At 30.9% G+C, this 26,330-nt stretch overlaps 3 protein-coding genes across 4 annotated transcripts in view; 1 reads left to right on the plus strand and 2 right to left on the minus strand.

Moving 5' to 3' along the window:
• Positions 1-26,330, minus strand: part of LOC139514377 (exportin-1-like) — a 667,034-nt gene that overhangs the window by 89,633 nt on the left and 551,071 nt on the right. The window lies entirely within an intron of this gene.
• LOC139514376 (chromatin-remodeling ATPase INO80-like) overlaps positions 1-26,330 on the plus strand; it is a 39,690-nt gene that overhangs the window by 11,486 nt on the left and 1,874 nt on the right. For both annotated transcript variants that reach the window (XR_011662604.1, XM_071303531.1), the window contains exons 14-36: positions 1,437-1,531; positions 2,043-2,156; positions 3,055-3,150; positions 3,463-3,665; positions 3,862-3,946; positions 4,800-4,917; positions 7,766-7,851; positions 8,519-8,683; positions 9,180-9,279; positions 9,857-9,961; positions 10,140-10,233; positions 11,390-11,467; positions 11,686-11,920; positions 12,566-12,685; positions 12,986-13,214; positions 15,415-15,542; positions 15,930-16,097; positions 16,474-16,632; positions 16,973-17,075; positions 17,428-17,510; positions 18,561-18,671; positions 24,595-24,703; positions 25,140-25,307. Coding sequence is in view for 1 of the 2 variants with exons in the window: in XM_071303531.1 (XP_071159632.1) it covers positions 1,437-1,531; positions 2,043-2,156; positions 3,055-3,150; positions 3,463-3,665; positions 3,862-3,946; positions 4,800-4,917; positions 7,766-7,851; positions 8,519-8,683; positions 9,180-9,279; positions 9,857-9,961; positions 10,140-10,233; positions 11,390-11,467; positions 11,686-11,920; positions 12,566-12,685; positions 12,986-13,214; positions 15,415-15,542; positions 15,930-16,097; positions 16,474-16,632; positions 16,973-17,075; positions 17,428-17,510; positions 18,561-18,671; positions 24,595-24,703; positions 25,140-25,307 (2,952 nt within the window). In the remaining variant the exon portion in view is untranslated. The remainder of the gene's footprint in view (positions 1-1,436; positions 1,532-2,042; positions 2,157-3,054; positions 3,151-3,462; positions 3,666-3,861; positions 3,947-4,799; positions 4,918-7,765; positions 7,852-8,518; positions 8,684-9,179; positions 9,280-9,856; positions 9,962-10,139; positions 10,234-11,389; positions 11,468-11,685; positions 11,921-12,565; positions 12,686-12,985; positions 13,215-15,414; positions 15,543-15,929; positions 16,098-16,473; positions 16,633-16,972; positions 17,076-17,427; positions 17,511-18,560; positions 18,672-24,594; positions 24,704-25,139; positions 25,308-26,330) is intronic.
• On the minus strand, positions 21,288-22,891 carry LOC139514382 (protein PML-like). Its single transcript, XM_071303541.1, has 2 exons — positions 22,838-22,891; positions 21,288-22,201 (listed from the first exon to the last, which is right to left on the minus strand). The coding sequence occupies exons 1-2, from the start codon at positions 22,887-22,889 to the stop codon at positions 21,411-21,413; spliced, it is 843 nt and encodes a 280-aa protein (XP_071159642.1). The 5' UTR covers positions 22,890-22,891; the 3' UTR covers positions 21,288-21,410.

Here is a 26,330-nt window from a genome sequence, read left to right on the forward strand (position 1 = left end):
CCTGCGGAGCATCTGGTTTTAGAAGTTACTATTAATTAAAATTAATTTTAACCATGACGTTTTATATTTTATGATGTATTTAAATGAGTAGTTATTGTTGCAAACTACATTAGAAATTTGAATTGAGATCATTTTTGGAATAAGGGAAAGGGGGAGATGAAAAAAAATTGGGGGTGTTCAATTTTTCAGATTTCAGAAATAAAAAGAAAATTTCTTCAAACGTTTTTTTTTTGAGAGGATTAATATTCAACAGCCAAGTGAATTGCTCAAAAGCAAAAAAAAATGTTTAAGTTCATTAGACCACATTCATTCTGTGTCAGAAAGCTATGCTGTGTCAACTATTTAATCACAATCCAAATTCAGAGCTGAATCCAGCTTGAATGTTGTGTTCATAATTGGCCCAAGCGTTCAGGGTTCAACCTCTGCGGTCGTATAAAGCTGTGCTCTGCAGAGCATCTGGTTTCAATTTGTAATTTATAATGAGTTGTTTTTTGTTTGGGTTATAATAATTGCAATGTATTGACAAACAAAATATTACAGTTTAAAAAAAAATAGTGTTTTCTGAATTTATGAGGAAAAAAAACACACATCAAAGAAGGGTTCTTCAATCCTTACAAAATTTTGTTAATTTTATTGATAAATATATAGGATGATACTATCTGGTACAACTTTTGTTGAAATGCCAACTATGTTATCACTATTTATCATATGTTTAGTACAAAAAACTGCAATTTTGTATATCTAATATAGGTTCTTTTTTCCAGTCTGTATCACCTACCCTGTATCTCATACCCCGTATCCCATAGTTAAACCCATATTGCATTCCCAGTATCGCATACCTGGCGTGACATCATAATTAGAATGACCTCAACGTTTGACCTATGACGTCCAGTTGCTGTTTTTTTTTCAGGCTTAGGGAAAAAATGATTTCTGTTTAAAAAAAAAGTCCTATCATTTTAACTATAATCATTTGTTTTCAATAATTATTACCCAGTAACTTGACGAGCGATTTTTATATCAAAAAGTACAATAAGATGTAGAAATATCTGAAGTTTTATTGTTTATTTGGTCATAATTTTATCGAAATTTGTTTTCGAACAAATGCATTTTTTTATGATTTTAATTTGGTTTTAAAAGATATATGATAAACAGAATAATACATGGCAAAATCTGTATCGCATGCTGTATCACCACTCGACCAATATCAGCCCTTGGGACTGATATTGATTTCTCGTGGTGATACAGCATGCGATACTGATTTTGCCATGTATTATTCTATATATCATCAAAAACATATTTGACCTTATATACAATATTTCAAAGACTAATGTCTTCAAATATCTGAATTTTGAGAATTAACATACTTAGGATAGTTGCCTAATCAGTACCATTATAATTTCCTGGTTGATGCTGCATTTCTTGCTAATTTGTTTCAGTGGAATCCTCCTTTGCAAACCCTTCTATCAGTACTGATGCAGACCGTCCACAACCAAGTATATTTGAAGGCACATTGAAGCCTTATCAATTAAAGGTAATTAAAAAAGGCATTATTTAAAATAATTAATTATAGAAACCATGCTGCAAAGGTTATGATATTTGTTCTGTTTGTCACCACATTATTGTCACATTGATGTGCTTTCAGCTTCTTTCAAATTTGAGTGTAGGTTTATACTCATCAAAAACTTGAAGGAATTTGTTTTATTTCATAAAAATCAGTATGTGGGAATCAGATATGATGTTATAAGATCTATCATATGTTGATATTAATTAAATCAATCCCAGAAACAAATGTTTTTGACTATTTGAACACCAAACCATACAAAGATTTAATAATTAATTAAAAATTTATCATGAGGTAAATTAAAAAAAAACACCATATTTTAGCCAGTACTCCCCAGTAGTTTCTTTCTACATCTTATGACAGTCATTGTTTTAATAACCTTTATCTTTGCTTGAAGTTTTCACAAGTGTTTATTAAAAATACTTTTCTGTGGTCGGTTTCATGTTTGTTGATTTTTATGATAGATGCTTTCTTTTTCCAGGGTATGAATTGGCTTGCAAACCTGTATGATCAAGGTATCAATGGTATCCTTGCAGATGAGATGGGTCTTGGTAAAACTGTACAGAGTATAGCATTACTTGGTCATCTGGCAGAGGTAAGAAATAAGAAGAAAGTACAATTGTGTTGCTTTTAGTGCTGAATACATAAGCCTTAATTTAGACTGAGTACTCCTTACCATCAGAAAAAAACCACATGATAATGGTTTCATTTGTGATAACTACCACTGCAGGGAACACTTAAAATTTACAAACTGAAAATGGTAATTTGTTGTTTAACAAGGATAAGCAGCATCCTAGATTTTGTATTCAAAATTTTTACATAAGGCCAAATAAAAATATATGTGTGGTTCCAGTTACATACTTTTAAAAAATAGGGTCGGTAGGTCAGCAATTTTCTTTTTTTTTCTAAATTTAATTTTGGATTGTCAAAATCCGGAAAAAAATTGTGTCTACCGAAATTGTTTCCAGTATTATACACATCAATACCGGAAGTCTGACATTTTAAAAGTGTTTGGTTGCAAAATAAAGGCAGTCATTTACCTTTTTAGTTAATTATGTTGCATTTTGACAACAAATTGTTATGAATTCTTGCATTTTATCAATAACAGATACTTCTGATGAAAATACAGATGACAGAAATCTACGAAGTTTATTATTTTAATTCACAATCTTCAAAATTTGATCGTTTGAAAATTTATTTTTCAGAAATGAAAAAAAGTTCTAGGGTTGGTCGGGTTACTGGAACCACACACATATTTTTATTTGGCCTAATCAGGACATTCAGTATTATATAATCATACACATGTGTATTATCAAAAAAGACTGATAGATATCACTATACACAATGAGATTGACATTTACATTTGAATAGTTCAGTATCAAGATATCTGCTTTTTGTTGCTATCTTTTTTTACAATAAAAAAAAAAATGTATTATTTAAGAATACCTTTTCTGACCTTGATATTTTTAACTATACAAATTTTCACATTTCAGAATCAAGGCATCTGGGGGCCATTTCTTGTTATTGCACCAGCTTCTACACTACATAACTGGCAACAGGAAGTGTCAAGATTCTTTCCTAGATTTAAGGTATGTTCTTATAGGTAAAAAAAATTGTCTTCATTCAGTATGAGCACTTGTGTTTTAACAAAAGAAAAATATTCTGTAATGGGTGCTGTATTATGATATATGTTAGATATTGAAATTGTTATTCGTTGAACCAATATTTTACAACAAATTACTATTGTTCCACATATTTTTAAGGACAGTATCCAAAACTAAAACCTTCAAAACCTTTAATAGAAACCAAAAATCAGCAACATGCTTAAATAGCAGTTCTTATATATCGGATGAATTTGAAAATAGTATATAAAACTTTTGATTATTTATTTATGTTTCCAGGTTGTGCCATATTGGGGAAACTCTCAAGACAGAAGAGTTTTACGTAAGTTTTGGGATTCACAGAACATCCATCAGGAAGAGGCATCATTCCATGTTGTGATAACAAGTTATCAGCTCGTCATCCAAGATGTGAAATATTTCCAGAGAATAAAGTGGCAGTATATGATACTTGATGAAGCTCAGGCTATTAAAAGTAGTAGCAGGTTAGTGGTTTTACATAGCTTACACTATGTGTATCATTCCTCTATAATGCAATATTTTTACTATACCCTGTTTTAAATGAAAAACAAGAAATGAGAACGGAAGCAGGTTTTATAGCTACTGATTTCTATGTCATTAAAATGTAAAAATAATCTTGAATCTGTTTTTCAATTAACTTTATCTTGATTTTTCTTTCAGTGTACGGTGGAAAATATTACTTGGTTTTAACTGTAGAAATAGGCTCCTCTTAACTGGAACACCTATACAAAACAGTATGGCAGAGGTAAAGGAATTAAAATCTATTGGAAATACATTAGCTTAAAACTTGACATAATAGAGGTGGATCCTGCCATTTAAAAAAAAAGGGGGGGAGTCCCAACCCAGGACAAAGGGGGGGGTTCCAACTACATGTCCCCATTCAAATGCATTGATTGTCCAGAAAAAGGGGTTTTCAACCCCCATTCCCCACCCCCCCTGGATCTGCGCCTGACATAACCATATATATCTCAGAACTAAGGTACTGTAGAGATATATTTTGTTATTTTAAGTATTTCAATGTATTCATGAAAAAGGCAGACACCTGGTCTGATACATATTTTGACAAAATAAAAGCTAGTTTAACCTAAATAGGATTTTTTTCTTTGTCGAAATGAAAATTAATTGAAATGTAGATCAATTGATTGATTGATGTTTGTTGCTAAGTATCTAGTGGCAAATAATTTATTCATATTTGGTATGTGTAGGAAATAAGGATTTTTTTGCCAAAGACTTGGAGCATTTGTAGCCAAGTAATGATTAATTCTGAGGTTATGAGTTGGGCCCCTGTAGGATAAGGATTATCAGTTTTTCTACTGAAGTTAAATGATTCTATCCAGGTTCTTAGGTTTCTGAAGGTGGTGTCAAAAACCGATAACCAAACAAACCAAACAAACAAAACAAACCAAACAAACCAAAACAAACCAAACAAACCAAACCAAACAAACAAACCAAATAAACAAAAACCTTAAAGTGTTTAAACTTTCAAAAAATATGATTGTGTATGTTACGGTATGTATTAACAATCAGGAAACTTTTTAAAAGAGACTTTTATATTCTAATTGCCATTTCCTTCACCAGAACTCATCTTTATATTGTAGTTATGGGCATTGTTACATTTCATCATGCCAACAATGTTTGATTCACATGAAGAGTTTAACGAATGGTTTTCCAAAGATATAGAAAGTCATGCAGAAAAACAATCTGGGATAGATGAAAGTAAGTCTTGTTTTCATTGTAGAATTAATAGAATATTTCCTTTCTCATTAGATGTCATTTACAACAGTGGTAAGGTGGCCATGAAATATTATAAGCCTGGTTAAGTTAGTTGGTGTGGTTTTGAATTACAAAAAAAATACTGCCTTTTTATACGACCGCAAAATTTGAAAAAATTTTCGTCGTATATTGCTATCACGTTGGCGTCGGCGTCGGCGTCGTCGTCGGCGTCCGAATACTTTTAGTTTTCGCACTCTAACTTTAGTAAAAGTGAATGGAAATCTATGAAATTTTAACACAAGGTTTATGACCACAAAAGGAAGGTTGGTATTGATTTTGGGAGTTTTGGTCCCAACACTTTAGGAATTGGGGGCCAAAAAGGGCTCAAATAAGCATTTTCTTGGTTTTCGCACTATAACTTTAGTTTAAGTGAATAGAAATCTATGAAATTTTGACACAAGGTTCATGACCACAAAAGAACGGTTGGGATTGATTTTGGGAGTTTAGGTTTCAACAGTTTAGGAATTAGGGGCCAAAAAAGGGCCCAAATAAGCATTATTCTTGGTTTTCGCACAATAACTTTAGTTTAAGTAAATAGAAATCAATGAAATTTAACCACAATGTTAATGACTACAAAAGGAAGGTTGGTATGGATTTTGGGAGTTTAGGTCCCAACAGTTTAGGAATTAGGGGCCAAAAAGGGACCCAAATAAGCATTTTTCTTGGTTTTCGCACCATAACGTTAGTATAAGTAAATAGAAATCTATGAAATTTAAACACAAGGTTTATGACCATAAAAGGAAGGTTGGTATTGATTTTGGGAGTTTTGGTCCCAACAGAATAAGGGGCCCAAAGGGTCCAAAATTAAACTTTGTTTGATTTCATCAAAATTGAATAATTGGGGTTCTTTGATATGCCGAATCTAACTGTCATGACTGTGTATGTAAATTCTTAACTTTTGGTCCCGTTTTCAAATTGGTCTACATTAAGGTCCAAAGGGTCCAAAATTAAACTTAGTTTGATTTTGACAAAAAATGAATCAGTTAGGTTCTTTGATATGCTGAATCTAAAAATGTACTTAGATTCTTGATTATTGGCCCAGTTTTGAAGTTGGTCCAAATCGGGGTCCAAAATTAAACTTTGTTTGATTTCATCAAAAATTGAATAAATGGGGTTCTTTGATATACCAAATCTAACTGTGTATGTAGATTCTTCATTTTTGGTCCTGTTTTCAAATTGGTCTACACTAAAGTCCAAAGGGTCCAAAATTAAACTTAGTCTGATTTCAACAAAAATTGAAATCTTGGGGTTCTTTGATATGCTGAATCCAAAAATGTACTTAGATTTTTTATTATGGGCCCAGTTTTCAAGTTGGTCCAAATCAGGATCTAAAATTATTATATTAAGTATTGTGCAATAGCAAGTCTTTTCAATTGCACAGTATTGCGCAATGGCAAGAAATATCTAATTGCACAATATTGTGAAATAGCAAATTTTTTTTAATTAGAGTTATCTTTCTTTGTCCAGAATAGTAAGCAAGAAATATCTAATTGCAAAATATTGTGCAATAGCAAGATTTTTTTTTAATTGGAGTTATCTTTCTTTGTCCAGAATCAACTTAAATCTTTGTTATATACAATATACAATGTATATTCACTTTTTACTACCAACTGATAAATTATAATAAATAACATTCAGTGATAACAAGCAGTTTTTTTTACATCTTAATATTTTATGATGTATTTAAATGAGTAGTTATTGTTGCAAACTCCATTAGAAATTTTAATTGAGATTAGTTTTGGAATAAGGGAAAGGGGGATGTGATTAAAAAAATTGGGTTCAATTTTTCTCATTTGAAATTTCATAAATAAAAAAGAAAATTTCTTCAAACATTTTTATGCCCCACCTACGATAGTAGAGGGGCATTATGTTTTCTGGTCTGTGCGTCCGTCCGTCCGTCTGTCCGTTCGTTCGTCCGTCTGTTCGTCCGTCTGTCTGTCCCGCTTCAGGTTAAAGTTTTTGGTCAAGGTAGTTTTTGATGAAGTTTAAGTCCATTCGACTTCAAACTTAGTACACATGTCCCCTATGATATGATCTGTCTAATTTTAATGCCAAATTAGAGTTTTTACCCCAATTTCACGGTCCACTGAACATGGAAAATGATAGTGCGAGTGGGGCATTCGTGTACTGAGGACACATTCTTGTTTTGAGAGGATTAATATTCAACAGCATAGTGAATTGCTCTAAGAGAAAACAAAAATTTTAAGTTCATTAGAACACATTCATTCTGTGTCAGAAACCTATGCTGTGTCAACTATTTAATCACAATCCAAATTTAGAGCTGAATCCAGCTTGAATGTTGTGTCCATACTTGCCCCAACCGTTCAGGGTTCAACCTCTGCGGTCGTATAAAGCTACGCCCTGCGGAGCATCTGGTTGTAAAGTGATCTTTGAGTGAAGGTTGACCAATATATTTTAAATGGTAAAAATTATTTAAGGAACAATTTTATCAACAAAATTTTACAGAAATAAAAATATATGACAAGTAGATGAGGAAATACCGTGCTTATCTTGCTTACTTTGTTGTAAATCACTTGACCAAGTCTAATATTTTGGCACACTTTTTTGTAGAGAAGTAAAAAATGGTGGTTGAAAGTTAATTAATTGAAACCTAATATAACTTAAAAGTCTTCATTTTTCTTACTGAACAGACACATATTATTTCCATTCATCATACAATTCAAAGTTTAAATTTTAAGTTCAGAATGCAGATTGAAACCAATTGTTACCCCCTAAGTCCTCACAAAAACTGAATGAACCCAAGTATGAAGTGTATATCTTCCTTTTTCAGACCAGCTATCAAGATTGAGGATGATCCTGCAACCATTTATGTTAAGGAGAGTGAAGAAAGATGTGGAAAATGAACTTTCAGATAAGGTTTGTGTTTATTTCTTTCATAATTTCCATTGAGATGTATTCAGTTGATAAACTTTTAAAAATTACTTAAATGTCAGTGCATATATACCTTTATACTTCACACTACATCTACCATATATATCTTAAAATTAAGTTAATATACCCCTGCTCTAAAGAGTGTTATACTAGTTTACTTATGTCTAAGCATAAAAAAGATTCATATGGTTCTTTTAACACTGAAGAGACATAAATTAGATTCATATGGTTATGTCAACACTGAAGAGACATAAATTAGATTCATATGGTTATGTCAACACTGAAGAGACATAAATTAGATTCATATGGTTATGTCAACACTGAAGAGACAGAAATTGCAGGAATGGGAAATACTAATGCAGTAAAATGAATATTATGAATGTTATTTTAGTTCCTTCCCATTTTCGGAAGACTTGAAATTGTCTTGCACACATATGGCATTTTATTTACTGCAAACAAGAGTCATCCTTGAAAGGGGGTGAATCAGCTCTTGTATGAAAAAAATGAAGAAAAAAAGCAGAATACTTTGAATAAAAAGTTTTCTAACACATGGTAGGAAGAGAGGTTTAGAAAAACAAACACATTACAAAAAGTTGTAAGTTTGTATTAGGATAATTTTGTTGTAATATTTTTCTTCGTCTTATTTATACAGATTGAGATTCTAGTGTATTGTCCACTGACCACCAGACAGCGGATGTTATACAAAGGAATAAAGAACAAGATTTCCATAGAAGATCTGCTCAGTAGTTCATCCTCTTCTTCTTCTGCTCAAAACTCTGCCAGTAGTCTCATGAATATTGTTATGCAGTTCAGAAAGGTAGGTAACTCTGTTTGATTGAAAAGTTCTTTATAGTCATATGGTATTATTCAGGGGGGGGATATGATGATTAAAACACCATAATGACCTAAGTGTGTCTTAAAATGCTGTTATTATATCTCTGTCAGACTTGTATAAATCTTAAAATGCATTTAAATTAAAAAAAAATAGTTTCTGAATACTTGAAATAAGGGTTTATACAATGAAGTTGTTTAACAAAAAATGTCAGAACAATTAGAAAAGATGGCGGCCACCGGAAGGCAGAAGCATACAAACCAAAGACCATTTCAAAGATACAAAAATTTGAAGCATTAGAGGCGACACCACTTTTATTTATTTTTCAGTCTGAAGAGGAATTTTTAAGGTCCTTAATTTTAGAAAAAGATCGTATTATTACTCCTTGATGCACATTAGTTACAATTGCACAGACCAAAGAATGTAAATTGACATTTAATGAAAACCATTTTGAAATATAATGAAACTTATTTCATTACAGGTATGCAATCATTCTGAGTTGTTTGAGAGAAGAGAAGTAAAGTCACCATTTTTTATGAAGAGAGAACCATTTACAATACCAAAACTAGTGTACAGAAATTGTAAGTCACCTCTTGATTGAATCCTATATATTTTTTACCATTTTTATCAAAGTTTATGTTGCCCAAGAATAGATGAAAACTGCAGCCTTCACATAATATGGTGCATTTCATGCTGTGTATATAAAAAAAAACCATACCAAACAAGGAGTGGAGACTGTATTGCATTCACTTTGTCAGTGTTTCTGTTCATTCACAAAATATTTTTTATCACACTTTTCTGAGTTAAAACTTCATATTTGGTCAGTGGCTTGACCTTGATGAGTTTTAATGTGTTTAAGCTTTGCGGTCTTATAGTCACATACTTTCTGGTTTTTTTGTGGGTATACATAGCACTTTAATGTGTGTAACTTCTTGTTACATGGTTGCATTTTTATTTTTTATGAAATAATTATTTTTATTAAAGAAAATTCAGTGTAAAAATAATAAAGGATACAAGTTGCAATTGTGCACAACTTCATTCATAAAAAGAATTCAATGAAATAAATCTTATGAAATAACATAGGCTCATTTGTTACTTAAAGTAATGTTATCATTTATCTCACCTATAGATGTTACTTTAGTTTATTACACTTTACAGGTGTGCAAGACTTGAATGTGTCCAGTAAACAAAAGATTCTGTACAATATGTTTTATGTGTTTTCTCCTGAAAATATCCACCAGTCTACGTGTTCAGATTGTTCAAGTAAGTTTATTAATGTTAACCTTAAGTCAACTCAGTTACAGATTTGATCTATAAATAAAAGACAAATAATAGCAAATTTGGAATAGTGTATGCCTAACAATAAGTGAAACATAATTGCAGTAAAGTTTGATTGTCATCTTCCTATAACTTAGGAACTGTATATTGTTTTCTTTTTCAGGTACTGTTGTAAATAGTTTGTTTTCCTTCACCAAATTTATAGACATATCGCCTAAAGAACTCCATAATTATATGTTTGGAGGTTTACTTGTCAGGTTAGTCTTTTTGCAAACATAACTTTATATACAACATAATTTTTTCTTGATAATAATGCTTAATTTCTTCAAAAGAAAGAATACACAAGTTTAAAAATCAATAACAGAGAAATGGGAAATTTGCAAAATGTATTATAATAATTAATGTTCAGTCAATAAATATGACTATCAAAAAGCAGAGAAGTGTATTCCTTAATCATATCATACAGAAACTATAAAATGTCCATATTGCTTGGATATGAAATATGATACTGGAACTCAAACACGGGATATTACTATAGAACATAGAATTGGTGTGTTACTGTTTGATATATATATGGTGTACAAAAAAATATTAACACCTTATGTTTGTGGCATAACATCGTGGCCACAAGTTAATTGTTTTCTGTTTTAAAGTATTAAATTTATATTAAGATCCATTTTGTTACATCTTGTGATCAATTTTATTTGGCAATCGCCAATGGCAGTCAGCAGGGTTAAAGAACATCAGTTATTTGACCTGTTAGTCAAATGCGTTTTGTTTAAATATACTTCTTCACTTTTTTTGTCTTTTGGAAAATGTTGTTTGTGCTGTATTTAGACCCTTCTACAACGAAATTTGTTTTACATGCACACGTATAAAAATTGCGGTTTTTATCCAACGCAATCATAGGTTTGAACGTAGTTTTCAATTTAGACTCCTTTATATATTCTATTCATGTACCAGGTAACAGATATTTGTTGTCCTGTGCATAAATAACCATACCTTGTACAAGATGTACATAATACATATGAAATTAATTTTGCAGTTACATCCTTTTTCATACTGCAAACCAACTTATTTATTCCCTGTACACATTCTCCACCTTTATGGCAAATATTTCTGCAATTATCTTACTTTGGTTATGTATTCATATAAGAGAATATCCATCAGTTGCTTATAAGCAACCATTTATATTCACTTATTTTTTTACTGCTTAAAATCATAGAAACACATGATAATTTGCTAGATTAAACAATATTTCTCCTTTCTAAATATATAAGGAATATGATGCCTATAGCACACAAACTATGTTAACAGTAACAATATGCAAAAATGAGTTCATAAAAACAACTGAAGCACAAGGTGAAGTTACAGCTGGCATTATATATAACCTGATGAAATATCCTCTTTCAGGTGGTTAGGAATTTTTCTAATGATGAAAATGGCATACAGCATACATCACCATAGAACATGGCATAAAGAAGATCAAAGGTTAGTAGTATATATATTATTATTTGTCTGTACCAAGTTGGTAACTTTTCATTATATTTGTAAGAAAACATTGATCTCAATACTTGAAGCATATTCAGCTGTAATTCATATTAATTAGGTGATATATTTTGGTGTGTCTAAACTTGAGACAAATGTTTTTAGAGTATACATTTCTCTTGCACGAAAGCTCACTGAAAAACCTTTTCTTTCTTTTTCAGTAAATATTTAAATAGAAGAAGTTTTCTACTGTATACAGATAATCCATTGTCTTTCACAAATGTAAATAACAGTCCAGTGCTCAGTGAACTTGTGTTCACAAATTACACATCCTCTTTCTTTGGATATGAGAATCATACCTTACATTGTATGAAGGAAACTCAGGAACATTGTAAATTACGACACAGAAACCAAAAGAAGAAAACTCCATTTAGTCCTCCACATTCACCTACAAAGGTATGTTGGTCATATTTTCTATGTTACAGTAAATCAAAATTTAACTGCTTAACCTCAGATAGAGGTAATATTAATGGTGAGACGTAAATAAACTATTTGTATTGTATTGTATTGAGGTAAATTAATTACAGTGTTTCATAGCATAAAAAAATTATGCTGAAATACAATTCATATAAGGTACATCAGGACACATAACTTATTTAAATCAGACTTTACAGTTTTTATGCCCCTACAGCAACGAAGGGGGCATTAAGTCTTACCATTGTCTGTCACTATGTACGTCCCAAAATTAATTTCTGTTCTCTTACTTTAGTTTGCCTCAACCAAACGTTCTGAAACTTATTCACAATTATTATTACCACAAAACACAGATCAAGATCAAATTTGGGTGGATTCACTTTTACAGATCTCTACTTATGTCAATTTATAACATGTTATGCAACCCCCAACCCCCCTGGACACCTCATTTGTTTAATAATATATATATCGTAGATATGTACTTATATTAACTTTGGGTTAGGACTTTACAGGTCTTTACATTATGAAACAATGATGGATGATTACTATGTACACTTGTGTCTGTGGGCCTACTCCTTTGGGATTATTTTATCATCATAGATAATAAGGTTCCATTTTATATTTTAGAGTCCCAGTCATCATCCACTGCCTCATGAAATTCCACATAATCATAGATACAGACCACCAAGGGTACTGAAATGTCAACCTACAGAGCTACCACCATACATGTACTACACAATGCCTAAGGTAATAAACAATAGTGAAATAAAATCTCTCTCCTTGTTATACTGAAATGCTCTTGTCCATCTGTCGATTATACTGTCTGTTTGAACATTTAAAAACTTAAGGTTCATATGTCTCAATTTCTATATTCAGGATTGAATTGGTCTTAAACTAGAAATGTAAAATTTAATAACGTTTATTCAACCAAAACAAATCACTTCACATGCATTCTTTAAAAAAATTGGAACAGAAAAGTTAAGATTTTAGTACTGGTATTAGAATTATGAGCTCTTTAAAATACCAATTAAATTTTTCTTTGTACAGGTTAATGTAAATGCTCCTAGCTGGGAATGTCATGATAGGTCAGCAGCTTGGCAGATAATGAAAGAGAATCTTTGTGGAACATTGGAAGCCAGACAGAGTCTGTTGTATGGTACACCAGAAATATACACTGGGGTCCGTTGGTGGAACCCCTGGTACTTCTCCAAAGTCCAGCCTGGAGGTCTTCTTGGTGTCCGTCCTAAACATGGAATGTCAGGGGTACACTGTCCAGGTTTGTATAAATCCTCATTTATTGATAAAAAATGAATAAAAAGGTCTACAATTATCATCTACAATATTTAGGGTTGTTGATTTCTTTCATTAATGTGGCTAAAAACTTGGTGCTTATTGATGAATAAATCAATTCTAAATAAGTCAGTCCTAGAAGCTGTAACAATTTAGCTGTAAAGGATAGGATCTTTAAGTAGACCTAGGCTAAATGTCAATGAGAGAACCCACAAATTAATTCTGGAGATTACGATGCCATCTTCAACAATGGAGAAAAGATTTACACCATTTGGTAATCTTTATATAGATTAAAATCTAGGCAGGTTCTTATTTGTTCAACAGTGATGACAAAGGTTTTTTGTCGAGCCTTTGACTTGAGTCTAAAATGCGAGACTAAGCGATCCTACATTCTGTCGGCATTGTCATCGGCGGCGTCCACAAATATTCACTCTGTGGTTAAAGTTTTAAAAATTTTAATAACTTTCTTAGACTTTACTGAATTTCTACCAAACTTGGACAGAAGCTTGTTTATGATCATAAGATAGTATACAGAAGTAAATTTTGTAAAAATAAAATTCCATTTTTTCTGTATTTTACTTATAAATGGACTTAGATTTTCTGCCAGGAAACAACACATTCACTCTGCTGTTAAAGTTTTTAAAATTTTAATAACTTTCTTAAACTATCCTGGGTTTGTACCAAACTTGAACAGAAGCTTGTTTATGATCTTAAGGCCACGGTTTTTTTATTTGTTGGTTTACGGATCCGCCGACCCGATTTTGCCGATTTTCAGAATAAAAATAAAATTGACTTTTCATGCTTTTTTTATTCCCGCCGACCCTTATAAATGCATTATCCCTGAAAAATAATTAAAATTTTCCTTTATTATGAAATGAAATGCATTAATCATTAACAAAGTTGATAACACTTTGTGTTGTGAAAAATAAAACTTCCAATTTACGTTTCTAAAAATAGACAATTCAATTATAACTGACCTTGAAATGTCTTTTGCGCAAATAATTTTGCGGAACGAAACCTGTGTTTAAAACCAATTACAAATTAGTTCGTTTCCCTTATTTGTCATCAGTCCGTAAGATGCATCATCTCAGAGAAATAGACTTGTCCAAATGTGGACAGGTGGAATACATCAATTAAAATACTGAATATTAACAAATCATTTGAAATTTTCTTGTTTCATAGATAACAAAAAATATCGATCATTGGGATAAAAACCGGATTGCATGACAACTGATTAACCCGATATTGTCGTTTTTCCAGTGGACGAGTCTATTACGTTTTTCGACACGTGTGTTGAAACTTATTTTTGTACGACTTTTTTATAATTTTTTTCTTTATCAGTTTTTGTGCTTGAAGATCTTTATTCACCAAGTTTTCTGAGAGCTACGCGAATCTGTTTTTCTTGTTTGTGAAATGACGATTTAATTTCGTTTTTGTCCGTGCAACCCCCCTTTTTTACAGGAAATTATTAAACGATGTCATGCGATGTTCATGATCACTGATCAATAATATTTCATCGAACTTAATGTTAAGAAATGATGACAAAACAGCATATAAGATAAACATTTTGTTAGGCCTAAGGTGAAATATATATTTATTTTGCATATTTTTTCTGTTTTGAAAGATGTTTTTTTTCTTTTTTTTTTCCGACCGACCGACCCGACTTTTTTATGCGAAAAATCCGTAAACCAACAAATTAAAAAACCGTGGCCTAAGATAGTATACAGAAGTAAATTTTGTAAAAAAATTAATCGATTTTTTCCGTATTTTACTTTTAAATGGACTTAGATTTTCTGCCAGGAAACAACACATTCACTCTGTGGTTAAATTTTTAAAAAATTTAATAACTTTCATAAACTATCCTGGGTTTGTACCAAACTTGGACAGAAGCTTGTTTATGATCAAAAGCTAGTGTCTAGAAGGAAATTTTGTTAATATTTTGTACCTGTGTATCTGTATTTAACTGATAAATGGACTTAGTTTTTCTTCCAGTTAACATTACATACAGTCTGCAGTTAAAAGTTTTTAAAACATTTATTAGATTCATAAACTATCCTGGATTTTTACCAAACTTGGACAGAAGCTTCTTACAATCAAAAGATAGTATCAAGAGGAATATTTTTTTTTGATTTTTTTCCCCTCATTTTGTTTTAATTAAAATTTAGCTATAATTTTCTTGTTTTCAGACAAAGAGAGTTTGGTAACTGATGCTGGCAAGTTGTTTGTGTTGGATACATTGCTACAGAGACTGAAGTCTGAAGGTCATCGTGTACTTATATACTCACAGATGACAAAAATGATTGATCTCTTAGAGGTATATTGTAATTTACTCGGTTTGCTTCATTGTCATGCTAATGGTTATTTAACAATTCAACCAAATTCAAAAATATTTATGTAATGAAAAAAATGATGAATTCCAGATTACATTAGGTTTCATGTCATGTTCAAGAGAAATAACCCTTGGCTAAATTTAAAAGATGTGAGATATATTTTTGGTTATTATTAGTTACATGTAGTAGCCATTGAGAATATTCATGTTTGTAATTTGTTGCACATTTTGAATCACTAGAAAATAGATAATGATTCCATGGTAATGGATAATACATGAAATTCTGGAAAATGCAGAGAGCACATAATGAAATGATGTGGTTTAATCCATGTATAATTAATTTAATAACACTTGCATACTTATAACTTTTAGGAGTACATGTGGCATAGAAAGCATATCTATATTAGATTGGATGGTTCATCGAAGATATCAGAGAGGAGAGATATGGTGGCTGATTTCCAGTCTAGGAATGATATCTTTGTGTTCTTACTGAGTACAAGAGCTGGTGGATTGGGAATTAATCTTACTGCTGCTGATACTGTGAGTCATTTTAATAAGGAAGATGTTTGTTTGGTTCAGTATCTACGCATTTTTTTGTTTGCATCGAATCTTGGATAAAAAGTAAAACTGAAACTTCATTTCTTGTTTAAAATAATATGTAAAAGATAACATAGAATCATTAGCATTCAAAGAATACTGATTTAAATTCAGAGATGTTGTGAAAATAAAGATACAGAATCATTTTGAATTCTAAGAATACTTTAGATTCAAAGATGTTTCCCCAAACAACGAAAATCCATGGACGTAATAGAAAAAGTATTGCCATTGAAATGCTTCTTTATATTTCGCACTGCAGTTTATAGGTTTCATGAAAGATGCACTTCAAATGGTTAAAGTAAAAGTTTTGTTGTTTTAGGTGATATTTTATGATAGTGATTGGAACCCCACCGTGGATCAACAAGCTATGGACAGAGCCCACAGATTAGGTCAGACCAAACAAGTTACAGTATATAGACTGATCTGTAAAGGGACCATTGAAGAGAGAATTCTACAGAGGGCTAAAGAAAAAAGTGAGGTAAGGGTACTGTTAAAATATTAACCTGAATATGTCGGAAGTATTTGCCCTTAAAATGTAAGGAGATGAAAAATTTGATTAAATAGTTATTGTAGAAAAGTACATTTGTGTATTATTAGCTTTCTTCCATAGTGAAATTTGTACACTATTTCACTTATTTCTGATGTTTTAATTAAGAAAATGTTTGGTATGTTGAAAAATAGTACATTGACATAATCATTTAAATTGGGGATAAAGTTAATCAGTATAATATAACTTTTAAAATTAGGGTACTCCAAATCAATTAGTGACATTGTAATCCTTATGACCTAGTACTAATATTCAGACTTAATAATTACAGATTCAAAGAATGGTAATTAGTGGAGGAACTTATAGACAAGATGTACTCAAGCCAAAGGAAGTTGTCTCCCTTCTTATTGATGATGAAGAAATGGAACGAAAAAGTGAGTCAAAACTGAAGTTCTGTTTTCCTACTTGAAAACTGAAATAATTCTTTGGAAAGAGGATTTAATTACTGAATGATCTAAATATTTAGTTTATACATACTTTTATGTGTCACTCAAACCTATAAATGTTGTGGAATGAAATAAAAGATTTCAAAATTTGTAAAAATGTCTGAGTAGAGGTAACTTGAGCTCAATGTGTAAATCTAAGTAGCTCTTGTTTTCCACCAAAATACTTGCACCCTAATAACTATCTATTCACACTAAAGTTAAACATGCAAAGTACATTTTATCAATTTTATTTAATATGAAAGTGATTTTATAATGTTTATTGAAAACATTATTTTAACAGTATTACAGAAGACGGACGAAAAGGGACCATCAAATGAAGGAGGCAAGGAGAAAGAAAAGAAAAGAAAAAGAGAATATGTCAGGGTATAACACATTATTCATAGTTAATATTTGTAAACTTATTTAAAAAAACAAAATGTAGCAAGTAGTGAACGATAATACTCACCAATGGTTAGTTTAAACTTTTATATAGAACAAAAAAACAAACCAACACTTTTTTGTCTTTATTTACAATCCTGTATATCTTTGAAAAGAGACATTTACTACAAGTATCCAATCAACTCTTCTATTGCACATAGATTGACTATGATGATTCTTAAAACAATGTAAGTTATAAAATGACAATGTCATTGTTTTATGACACTGTTGTTAATTGCATATGTATCTGTATCAAATTATATCAAAGAGTAATGTAAATTATTATTGAAGTTGTTGACTATTGTTCAAAATAATGGTTATTTAGACAACCAGCTTTGTAACACAGATAACATTAAGTGTTATATTTGTTAAAACATACTAAACAAATGCATGAATATATCTTCTAGTTTGATATCAATCTAATTAAAACAGATCTCTCATCGCTCCTGTTTTATGATATGTCGTGTGGGAGATCTAACGAAACCCGCTTTGAGGTCACATGTGAGTGACCTCGTAGGTGTGTCTTGTTCGACCAATGAAAATGAGTCTTCGATGATCTTGAAAGTTTGTTGTGAGGTAAAGGGATGTAACGCATTTTATTTACGAAGAAATCCTCAGTCCAAATAATCCATAAACTTTTTTGATTGGTTTATTAATAGGTCCTCAACTCATTTGAATATCATTATAAATTCATAACTTCCAGTTCACTCACATGTGACCTCAAAGCGGGTTTCGTTAGATCTTCCACGCGACATATCAGAAAAAGGGAGTGATGAGAGATCTGTTTTTAATTAGATTGGTTTGATATTTGCTCTTAAATTAGTTAACAAACATTAGTTTTTAAAATGCAGTCTTCTCTTTCCCCTGTACAATTCGTTTGTATGCAGACATAATGTTATTTGTAAATGCTTCTCCATACTCACCTTGCTGAGGTTACATAATTCTGAAAACTATTTAAAGATATGAATCTGATGAATCAACCAATTCTATTTTTAGAAAAAGGATTCCAAAAAGGCGAAACAAGATGAGAATGTAACAATTCCAGCTGATACAGAGTCAATGACTAGTTTTGATTCTATGTCCGTCCCAGCCAGCCCCCAAAGTGTTGTAAGTTACTTATAATATGCCATTATGTATTACAATGGAGCAAACAGTATAAATAAAAAAGTTTAAATGGAAAGATTGTTTGGAAATCATTACCATTATAATTTATTTGCTGATAACGAAAAAAGGTGTAATAATGCTTATTATGTTTAGTTTCTGACATAATCTGTCATAATTTCAAATGAGACAACTATCCACCAAATACTAAAGCACAATGACGTGAACAAATACAGGTCATTGTAGGTCAAATACAGGTCATTGTATGACCTACAACAAGAGCAATACCAATATCATAAAGTTATAAAAGGTACAGGACAACAGAGTCAACCACTGCTTCAACATGGTGAACCGATTTATACATGCTTCTTCAGGTCATAGCTCTGTCTTCAAAAGTCATTATAATTTTTTTTGTTACAAGAGAATCACTGTTCTCCATTTTTAGCTCACCTGGCCTAAAAGGCCATGTGAGCTTTTCTCATCACTTGGCGTCCGTTGTCGTCGTCGTCTGTCGTCGTTACCAATTTTTCAAACATCTTCTCCTCTGAAACTACTGAATGGATTTGAATGAAACTTAAAATGATTGTTCCTTAGATTATCCTGCACAAAGTGTGTGCTTCGATTTTTGATCCGTCAAAAAACATGGCCGCCGTTACTTAAAATAGAACATAGGGGTCAAATGCAGTTTTTGGCTTATATCTCAAAAACGGAAGCATTTAGAGCAAATCTGACATGGGGTAAAAATGTTCATTAGGTCAAGATCTATCAGCCCAGAAATTTTCAGATGAATCAAACAAACCATTGTTGGGTTGCTGCCACTTAATTGGTAATTTTAAGGAAATTTTGCAGTTTTTGGTCATTATCTTGAATATTATTATAGATGAAGATAAACTGTAAACAGCAAAAATGATCAGCAAAGTAAGATCTACAAATAGGTTAATATGACCAAAATTGTCAATTGACCCCTTAAGGGGTAAATGTCCTTTAATGACAATTTTTCACAATTTGTTCATCATATTTGCTAACTTTAAAAAATCTTCTCCTCTGAAACTACTGAATGGATTTGGATGAAACTTAGCATGATAGTTCCTTAGATTATCCTGCACAAAGTGTGTGCTTCGATTTTTGATCCGTCAAAAAACATGGCCACCCTTACTTTAAGGATGTTTGCTCCTCAAATTCAAAATAACAAGAAAGTTTTCCTGAGTGTTTTTTTTTAAAGTTCATTCATAGGCAAGTCAAAAAATAAAAAAAAATATATAGGTCTGTGTGCTTATTTTTCCGTACCGCAGCTCTTTATTGTTCATGAAAATGGCTTTTTCATAAATATCAGCCTTTTCCAGAAATCAGTATATGTCCATTAGAAGAAACAAAAAACAATCATTTCAATAAGTATGAACTCTTTTTATTGAAATAATGCTGAAAAACATGTCATTGTTTCATTTTACACAAAAAAAATCGTAAACAAGTCATTTTTCACAGTTATTGACCTGTTTGAATTTATAAAAAACAAGAAAGTACGGGAAAACATATGACATCCAACAAAACTGTTTGAAACATGGTTTAAAAATAACAAGAAATTTACAATAATTTCTGAAATTTTTTATTTGGTTTTAACCTTGAAATTAAAAAAGAAAAAAGTATAGGTCCGTGTGCAAAATTTTGAATTAGAGCCAAAAAATAACAAAAAGTACGGGAAAATGTCTAATTTTTAAATAAATTCTTTCTAAAGTACCTTTTTAACCAATAATAAATATACAATTATTTCAGAAATTGTGTATTACATCATATTCTTGATATTTATAAAGAAAAAAGTATATATCTGTGTGCCTAATTTTGATTTTGAGCCAAAATTTTACAAAAAGTACGGGAAATTGTATATCATTGAACTAAATTCTTTAAAACACACCTTTTATTCAAAGAAGAAATTGAAACTTATTACAGAAATTGTGTATTAACTCTTATTCTCCAATTCTATGGAGAAAAAAAAAAGATTGGTATGGAAAATTTTGAATGATGCCTATCAAAACCTACAATATGAAATGAAAAAGTACGGGAAAATTATAAAAAAATTTCTTTTTCAACTTTTATAAGAATAATCAAAACTCACTTTAGTGAGTAGTAATTCAGAATTTATCCTATATTATATATATATAATAATTAATGTGAACAAAATTTCTTTCAAGTATATTGCCTCATTTCATTATTATAATTCTACTATTATGGTGGTCATAGAGAATTTTTAATTTGATGCCAAATTTACAAATACACAAGTTATTAGTAGATTTCTTAGCATAACATATCAGTATGAGTTAATCTAGTAATTAAACACACCATTCATGTTAAAGCAAGAGTATAACATTGTTCTTCAATAACCATTCCTTGTCAGAAATGCAAATCATCAGGGTATGTTCATAATAATGATTCAACAAATATCAAGAAAGATAACTCTTTGTCAAGTTTGATGTTATTATAAACAAGCAATAACAATTATCTATAGTTATACATATAATTAAGACCCAGCATAGATAACAGTATAAATAAAATCTTGACCCTGATTTAAACAAACACATGTATGCACAGTGACACATAATTTATTTGACATGGGTACAAACACTCTAACTAGGTTGCATAAAATTTTGAACTTGTAATTTTATAAAGAATTCATTACATTCTATTTTGATAACATGCATACTTTTATATTACAAACATGAATATTTAATCAATCTGTAAAAATGGGAGATTTCAGAGTGTTTGTAAAAACTCTGAAACTTTGTTTATAATCTTCTGAGATTTTGTAACCCGTACACCTGATCCAGAGCTCTCTGTGAAAATATCTCGTATCCCTTTTGCTCCATTCCTTGTAAAGGCTAGCTTTAAATGCTTCAAGGAAAGACCACTCTTTGCAACAATTCTTGCCATACTAATAGACAGTATTTTATTGTCAACTAACAATTTCAATGAAGGCAGATTTTTCTGAAGCTCTTTCATAGATAAGTATTTTTCTAATATAAATGTTTTTGACAAGTATGTTTTTTCAAAATGACAATTATCTACAACAGTTTTATTTACAAGTGTATATAGTGCATCTACATCTTCATCAGCTCTGTGAGCATCATAAGTTTGACCCAATAATGTTTGAAATAAATTAGGTTGAGAATAGGAACTTAGGCCTGGATGAGATGATTTAAATAATAATAATGTATCTACAAAACCGGAAATACTGGTCATAAATTTATCAAGTAAGCTACATTTTTCTAAAGCTGTGTATAATACCATGCAATCATAATTACATATATTATGGCCTATAATAACATTATTATGTGATTTATCAAGAAAAGAAATGAAATCGTTCAAACACTTTTTGATACCAACAGCTGGCATAACATTTCCTTTAAACAAGAGCTGACCATTCTCAAATGTAATTCCTGTGATTTCAGCGGCCTTCGGTGTCACTTGGCATGATGGTAATACAAATGAATTATACATCTCCTCATCCATTTTGGCAGATAACTGTAATATGTGTGATGTTCTACCTGCAAAGATAAAATATGTTATCATAAACATAGAAAAATTTGTGCTGCATAATAATAATAATGGTATTCAAGCAATAAATGAATGACATGAGATTATAACTTGTATAAATTACTTAGAACAAATCTTTGACATTGTTGACTGTTATAGCAGACCTAAATAATTTATTTCATCTTTCACAAGTTGTTGAAATGCAACAAGACTGATTATTGTTTTTGAGTGCTATCAACAAACAGACTTTCGAAAAGAGTCAACACTACAGAAAATTTGATCTTTGAAGTTGACTCACTAGCTGACCTTGATGGAAAAAAACCTATGGTATTCTATAATAATCTGATACATATAGAATAATAAATATGGCAAAATCTGTATCACATGCTGTATCACCAGGAGGAACCAATATCAATACATAGGGCCAATGGTTATACAGCATGTGATACGGATTTTTACATGTATTGATCTGTTTATCCTACATTTTTATAGAATTGGATTCACGATTAATAACAGATCCATTTCATACATTTCAAACTTAGGGTTTATATTCCCTTTCAATTTGGAACAGGTAATATAGCCCTTAGCTGAAAATGCTACATTATAATCCCTGTCCAGACCTAAAAACATGTACTTATTATACTTACTAAGACCAGTAGCTTCTATGTCAAAATATATTCTAGACAAATTTGGAGGCATGGACTGATTAGTCACTGTTTGAACGGGTGCAGGTATTTCTGTAATATCCTGTTCAATTCCTAGTGCCGTGCTCTCTTCATAACACACCCCTTCTCTTACTTCACAACTTGAAGTATTTTGGTGACTAAAATGAAAGAAATGATAAATTTATAAAAAAGAAATAAGATAAAATAGATTGATCATTCAAATATCAAATATACAGCAACCATAAGTTGGGTTTCAACTTTTATATGCAGAACCCTTATTTATATTACAAATGGAGAATGTGTCTTATCGATGGTCCAGAGATGTCACCGCTTATAAATATGCATTAGTAAATGTACTAATTATTGACATTTTATATTTTTAAAAAGTTAATGAAACATATTTCTACTGATTTGGTCGAGGAAAACTAATTTAGTTGAGAATGAGGATGACATATTTATCAAATTTTCTATTTTTAACTATATAAATAAGCACTAAGCTCAAGAAAGGTATAAAAGAGACACCACACAATTTCTAACTTGATCTGTGTTTTGTGGTAATATATATATATATATATTTATAAGCATAATGTGTAAAAATCTCTAACATTTGGATGAGGCAAACTAAAGTTTGAAAACAGTGGTTAAATTCAGCAATTTTTATGTTTATTAAGGGGCATAACCCATGAAGGGTAATATTCATGCCATTGTGTAGAAGTTTCACAACAGACTTGGTTGAGGCAAACGAAAGAGCTTATAACTAAAAAACCGAAGCATTTAGAGCAAATCTGACATGAGGGTAAAATTGATTATCAGGTCAAGATCTTTCTGCCCTGAAATTTTCAGATGAATCAGACAACCCGTTGTTGGGTTGCTGCCCCTGAATTGGAAATTTTAAGGAAATTTTGCTGTTTTTGGTTATTATCATGAATATTATTATAGGTAGAGATAAACTGTAAACAGCAAAAATGTTCAGCAAAGTAAGACCTAAAAATAAGTCAACATGACTGAAATGGTCAGTTGACCCCTTTAGGAGTGATTGCCCTTTATAGTCAATTTTTAACCATTTTTCATAAATCTTAGTTATCTTTTACAAAAATCTTCTTCTCTGAAACTACTGGGTCAAATTGAACTAAACTTGACCACAACCATCATTGGGGTATCTAGTTTGAAAATTGTGTCTGGTGACCTGGCCAACCAACCAAAATGGCCGCCATGGCTAAAAATAGAACATAGGGGTAAAATGCAGTTTTTGGCTTATAACTCAAAAACCAAAGCATTTAGAGCAAACCTGACGGGGTTAAATTGTTAATCAGGTCAAGAATGATCAAAATAAAGTTTGTGTTTTATTTTCTATTTCATCAAAAAACATGGCCGAAAGCATTGTTTACCAGGTGAGCAATTCAGGCTCTTGAGAGCCTCTTGTTGTTTAAACTTTGCAATTTCACAAAACTTGGTACCAAAATTATTTTTTGAAGATTTTATTGAAGTTAAACCTACATTAGCTATTGATATAAAAGTAGAGTTTTTTTAAACTTTCTATAAATCTGTGGTTTCCTATCAAACATTTTTGTCTCAATTAACAGCATGAAGAATGAATTGTTGGTTTACTGTAAGCTTTAAAATATAGTCTTTAATAAATGAAATAATCTCTTATTCAGTTCCATAAGATATTTTTACCTATTATAATCTTTTGATAAAGGACAATTTGATAAAGTTAAAAAAATTGATATTTTTTTTAGATATCATATGGAAGTGAGTTGACTCAGCAATCTGGATTTGGTGTAGATGACAGTAGTAACGATGCTTTAGTCATTGTTGATGACCCACTATTGGGAGGTTCAACTCAAGGTTAGTATTTTTTTTAACCAACCAAACGCTTGCCAAACAGCTATCATTATAGTTGAATAACTATTAATGAAAGTGTATTATAAATTTATAATCTTGAGTCATTTTTATGACCTGTACATTTTAGGATCAATGCTTTTAATGGGAAAGTAGAAAGAAAGTGGCATACAATTTTATTTTCTAAAATCATAGTGGCTAAAATAAATTATAACACTTTACTTTGTCACTGTATAAAGATATAAAATGCCTAAAATCTTCATAAACAATTTTGTATAAACTCGCAACATCAGATCATCACATCAACAAAACTGTTAAGTTTTTTCAAGAACATAAAATAGAGCTTCAAAGAATTCTATTTAGGAATAACTTATTGATCAAGCTTTGTTGATTTACTCAACTAAATTAGTTTGTACATATAATGTTCTACTTAATCTTATAGCTTTGACCCCACCAACTAAAAAAGGAAAGAGAGGTCGTCCAAAAGGTTCTACAGGAACACGAAGGCCTAGAGGTAGAGGACTGAAGAAAGCTTTGAGTGCTGCTGAAATTGCAGGTGCCCAGGCAGGCTTAACAGCAGCTTATGCTGCCTATGGATATAATTTCACAGGTAAGGATGGGATAGATAGTACTAAATAAACATAATATGAAAATAAGACCATGTGGTATGATTGCCAATGAGGCAACTCTTCACAAGAAGCCAAATGAGGTAGAAATGACAACTATTGGTCGCTGTACTAGTTTTTTAAAAGAGTTTGTTTTATCTTACAATAATTAATATACAATGTTAAGTCAAACCTGTTATAAGCATTCACTCTTTAAGAAGTATAAAAAGTGACCACTCACGAGAGGTTACTTTTAAACAAGGTTCCAAATTATTTAGATTCAGACATTACCCACTGCGAGGATCAGGGTGAAGTGTATTAGTGTTTTCAATTGGTGAAGTTATCTGTCTTACTGTAGTGAAATAAACAAATAATAATGAATTTCGGTACTCTAAATTTTAAGAAAACTTGGCAAATGTTTGTATTCACCAATTCACTACCAATTTAGCAATCTCCATTGCAATCAGGTTCTGATTTTTATTTTGATTTCAATACTGAACATTGAAATGACTGTTGATAGAAATTGAAATTACAATTTTGTGCAAAAATAAGGTGATAAGTGACTGCTGAAACGAGTTAAATTATACTGAGAAAATATTTTGAAGGGTATGAAAGGGACTTCTTAAGGTAGCACAATACAAAGATTTTTTTACTTCCAATCACTAACCTTTAAAATGCTGCAACTTTCTTATGAATGCATAGAAAATAATAAAAGAGGTATATATTGATAGATAAAAGATTAATCTTTTAAATGGTTGCAATATGTTTATTATGCAATCATTATGTAATCAATTATTATGTATTTGGTGGCAAAATCTGGGTCAGTTTACTTGAATGAATTTAGCTCCATCATCTCTTTAACTATACAGAAAATTTTAACGAAATCTTAATCAACACATCATGGGCTTCAAAAGAGTGTCTCAAATTGTCCTTATGGTATTCCATTCTCTCATAAATCTCTAATTAGTGTAAACATCCTAACCACATAAAAGAAGATAATGTTTGATTAGGTGTAAAATTTGTTCTAT

The sequence above is a fragment of the Mytilus edulis genome, chromosome 3 (genome assembly GCF_963676685.1).
Source record: "Mytilus edulis chromosome 3, xbMytEdul2.2, whole genome shotgun sequence".
Lineage (NCBI taxonomy): Eukaryota > Metazoa > Mollusca > Bivalvia > Mytilida > Mytilidae > Mytilus > Mytilus edulis.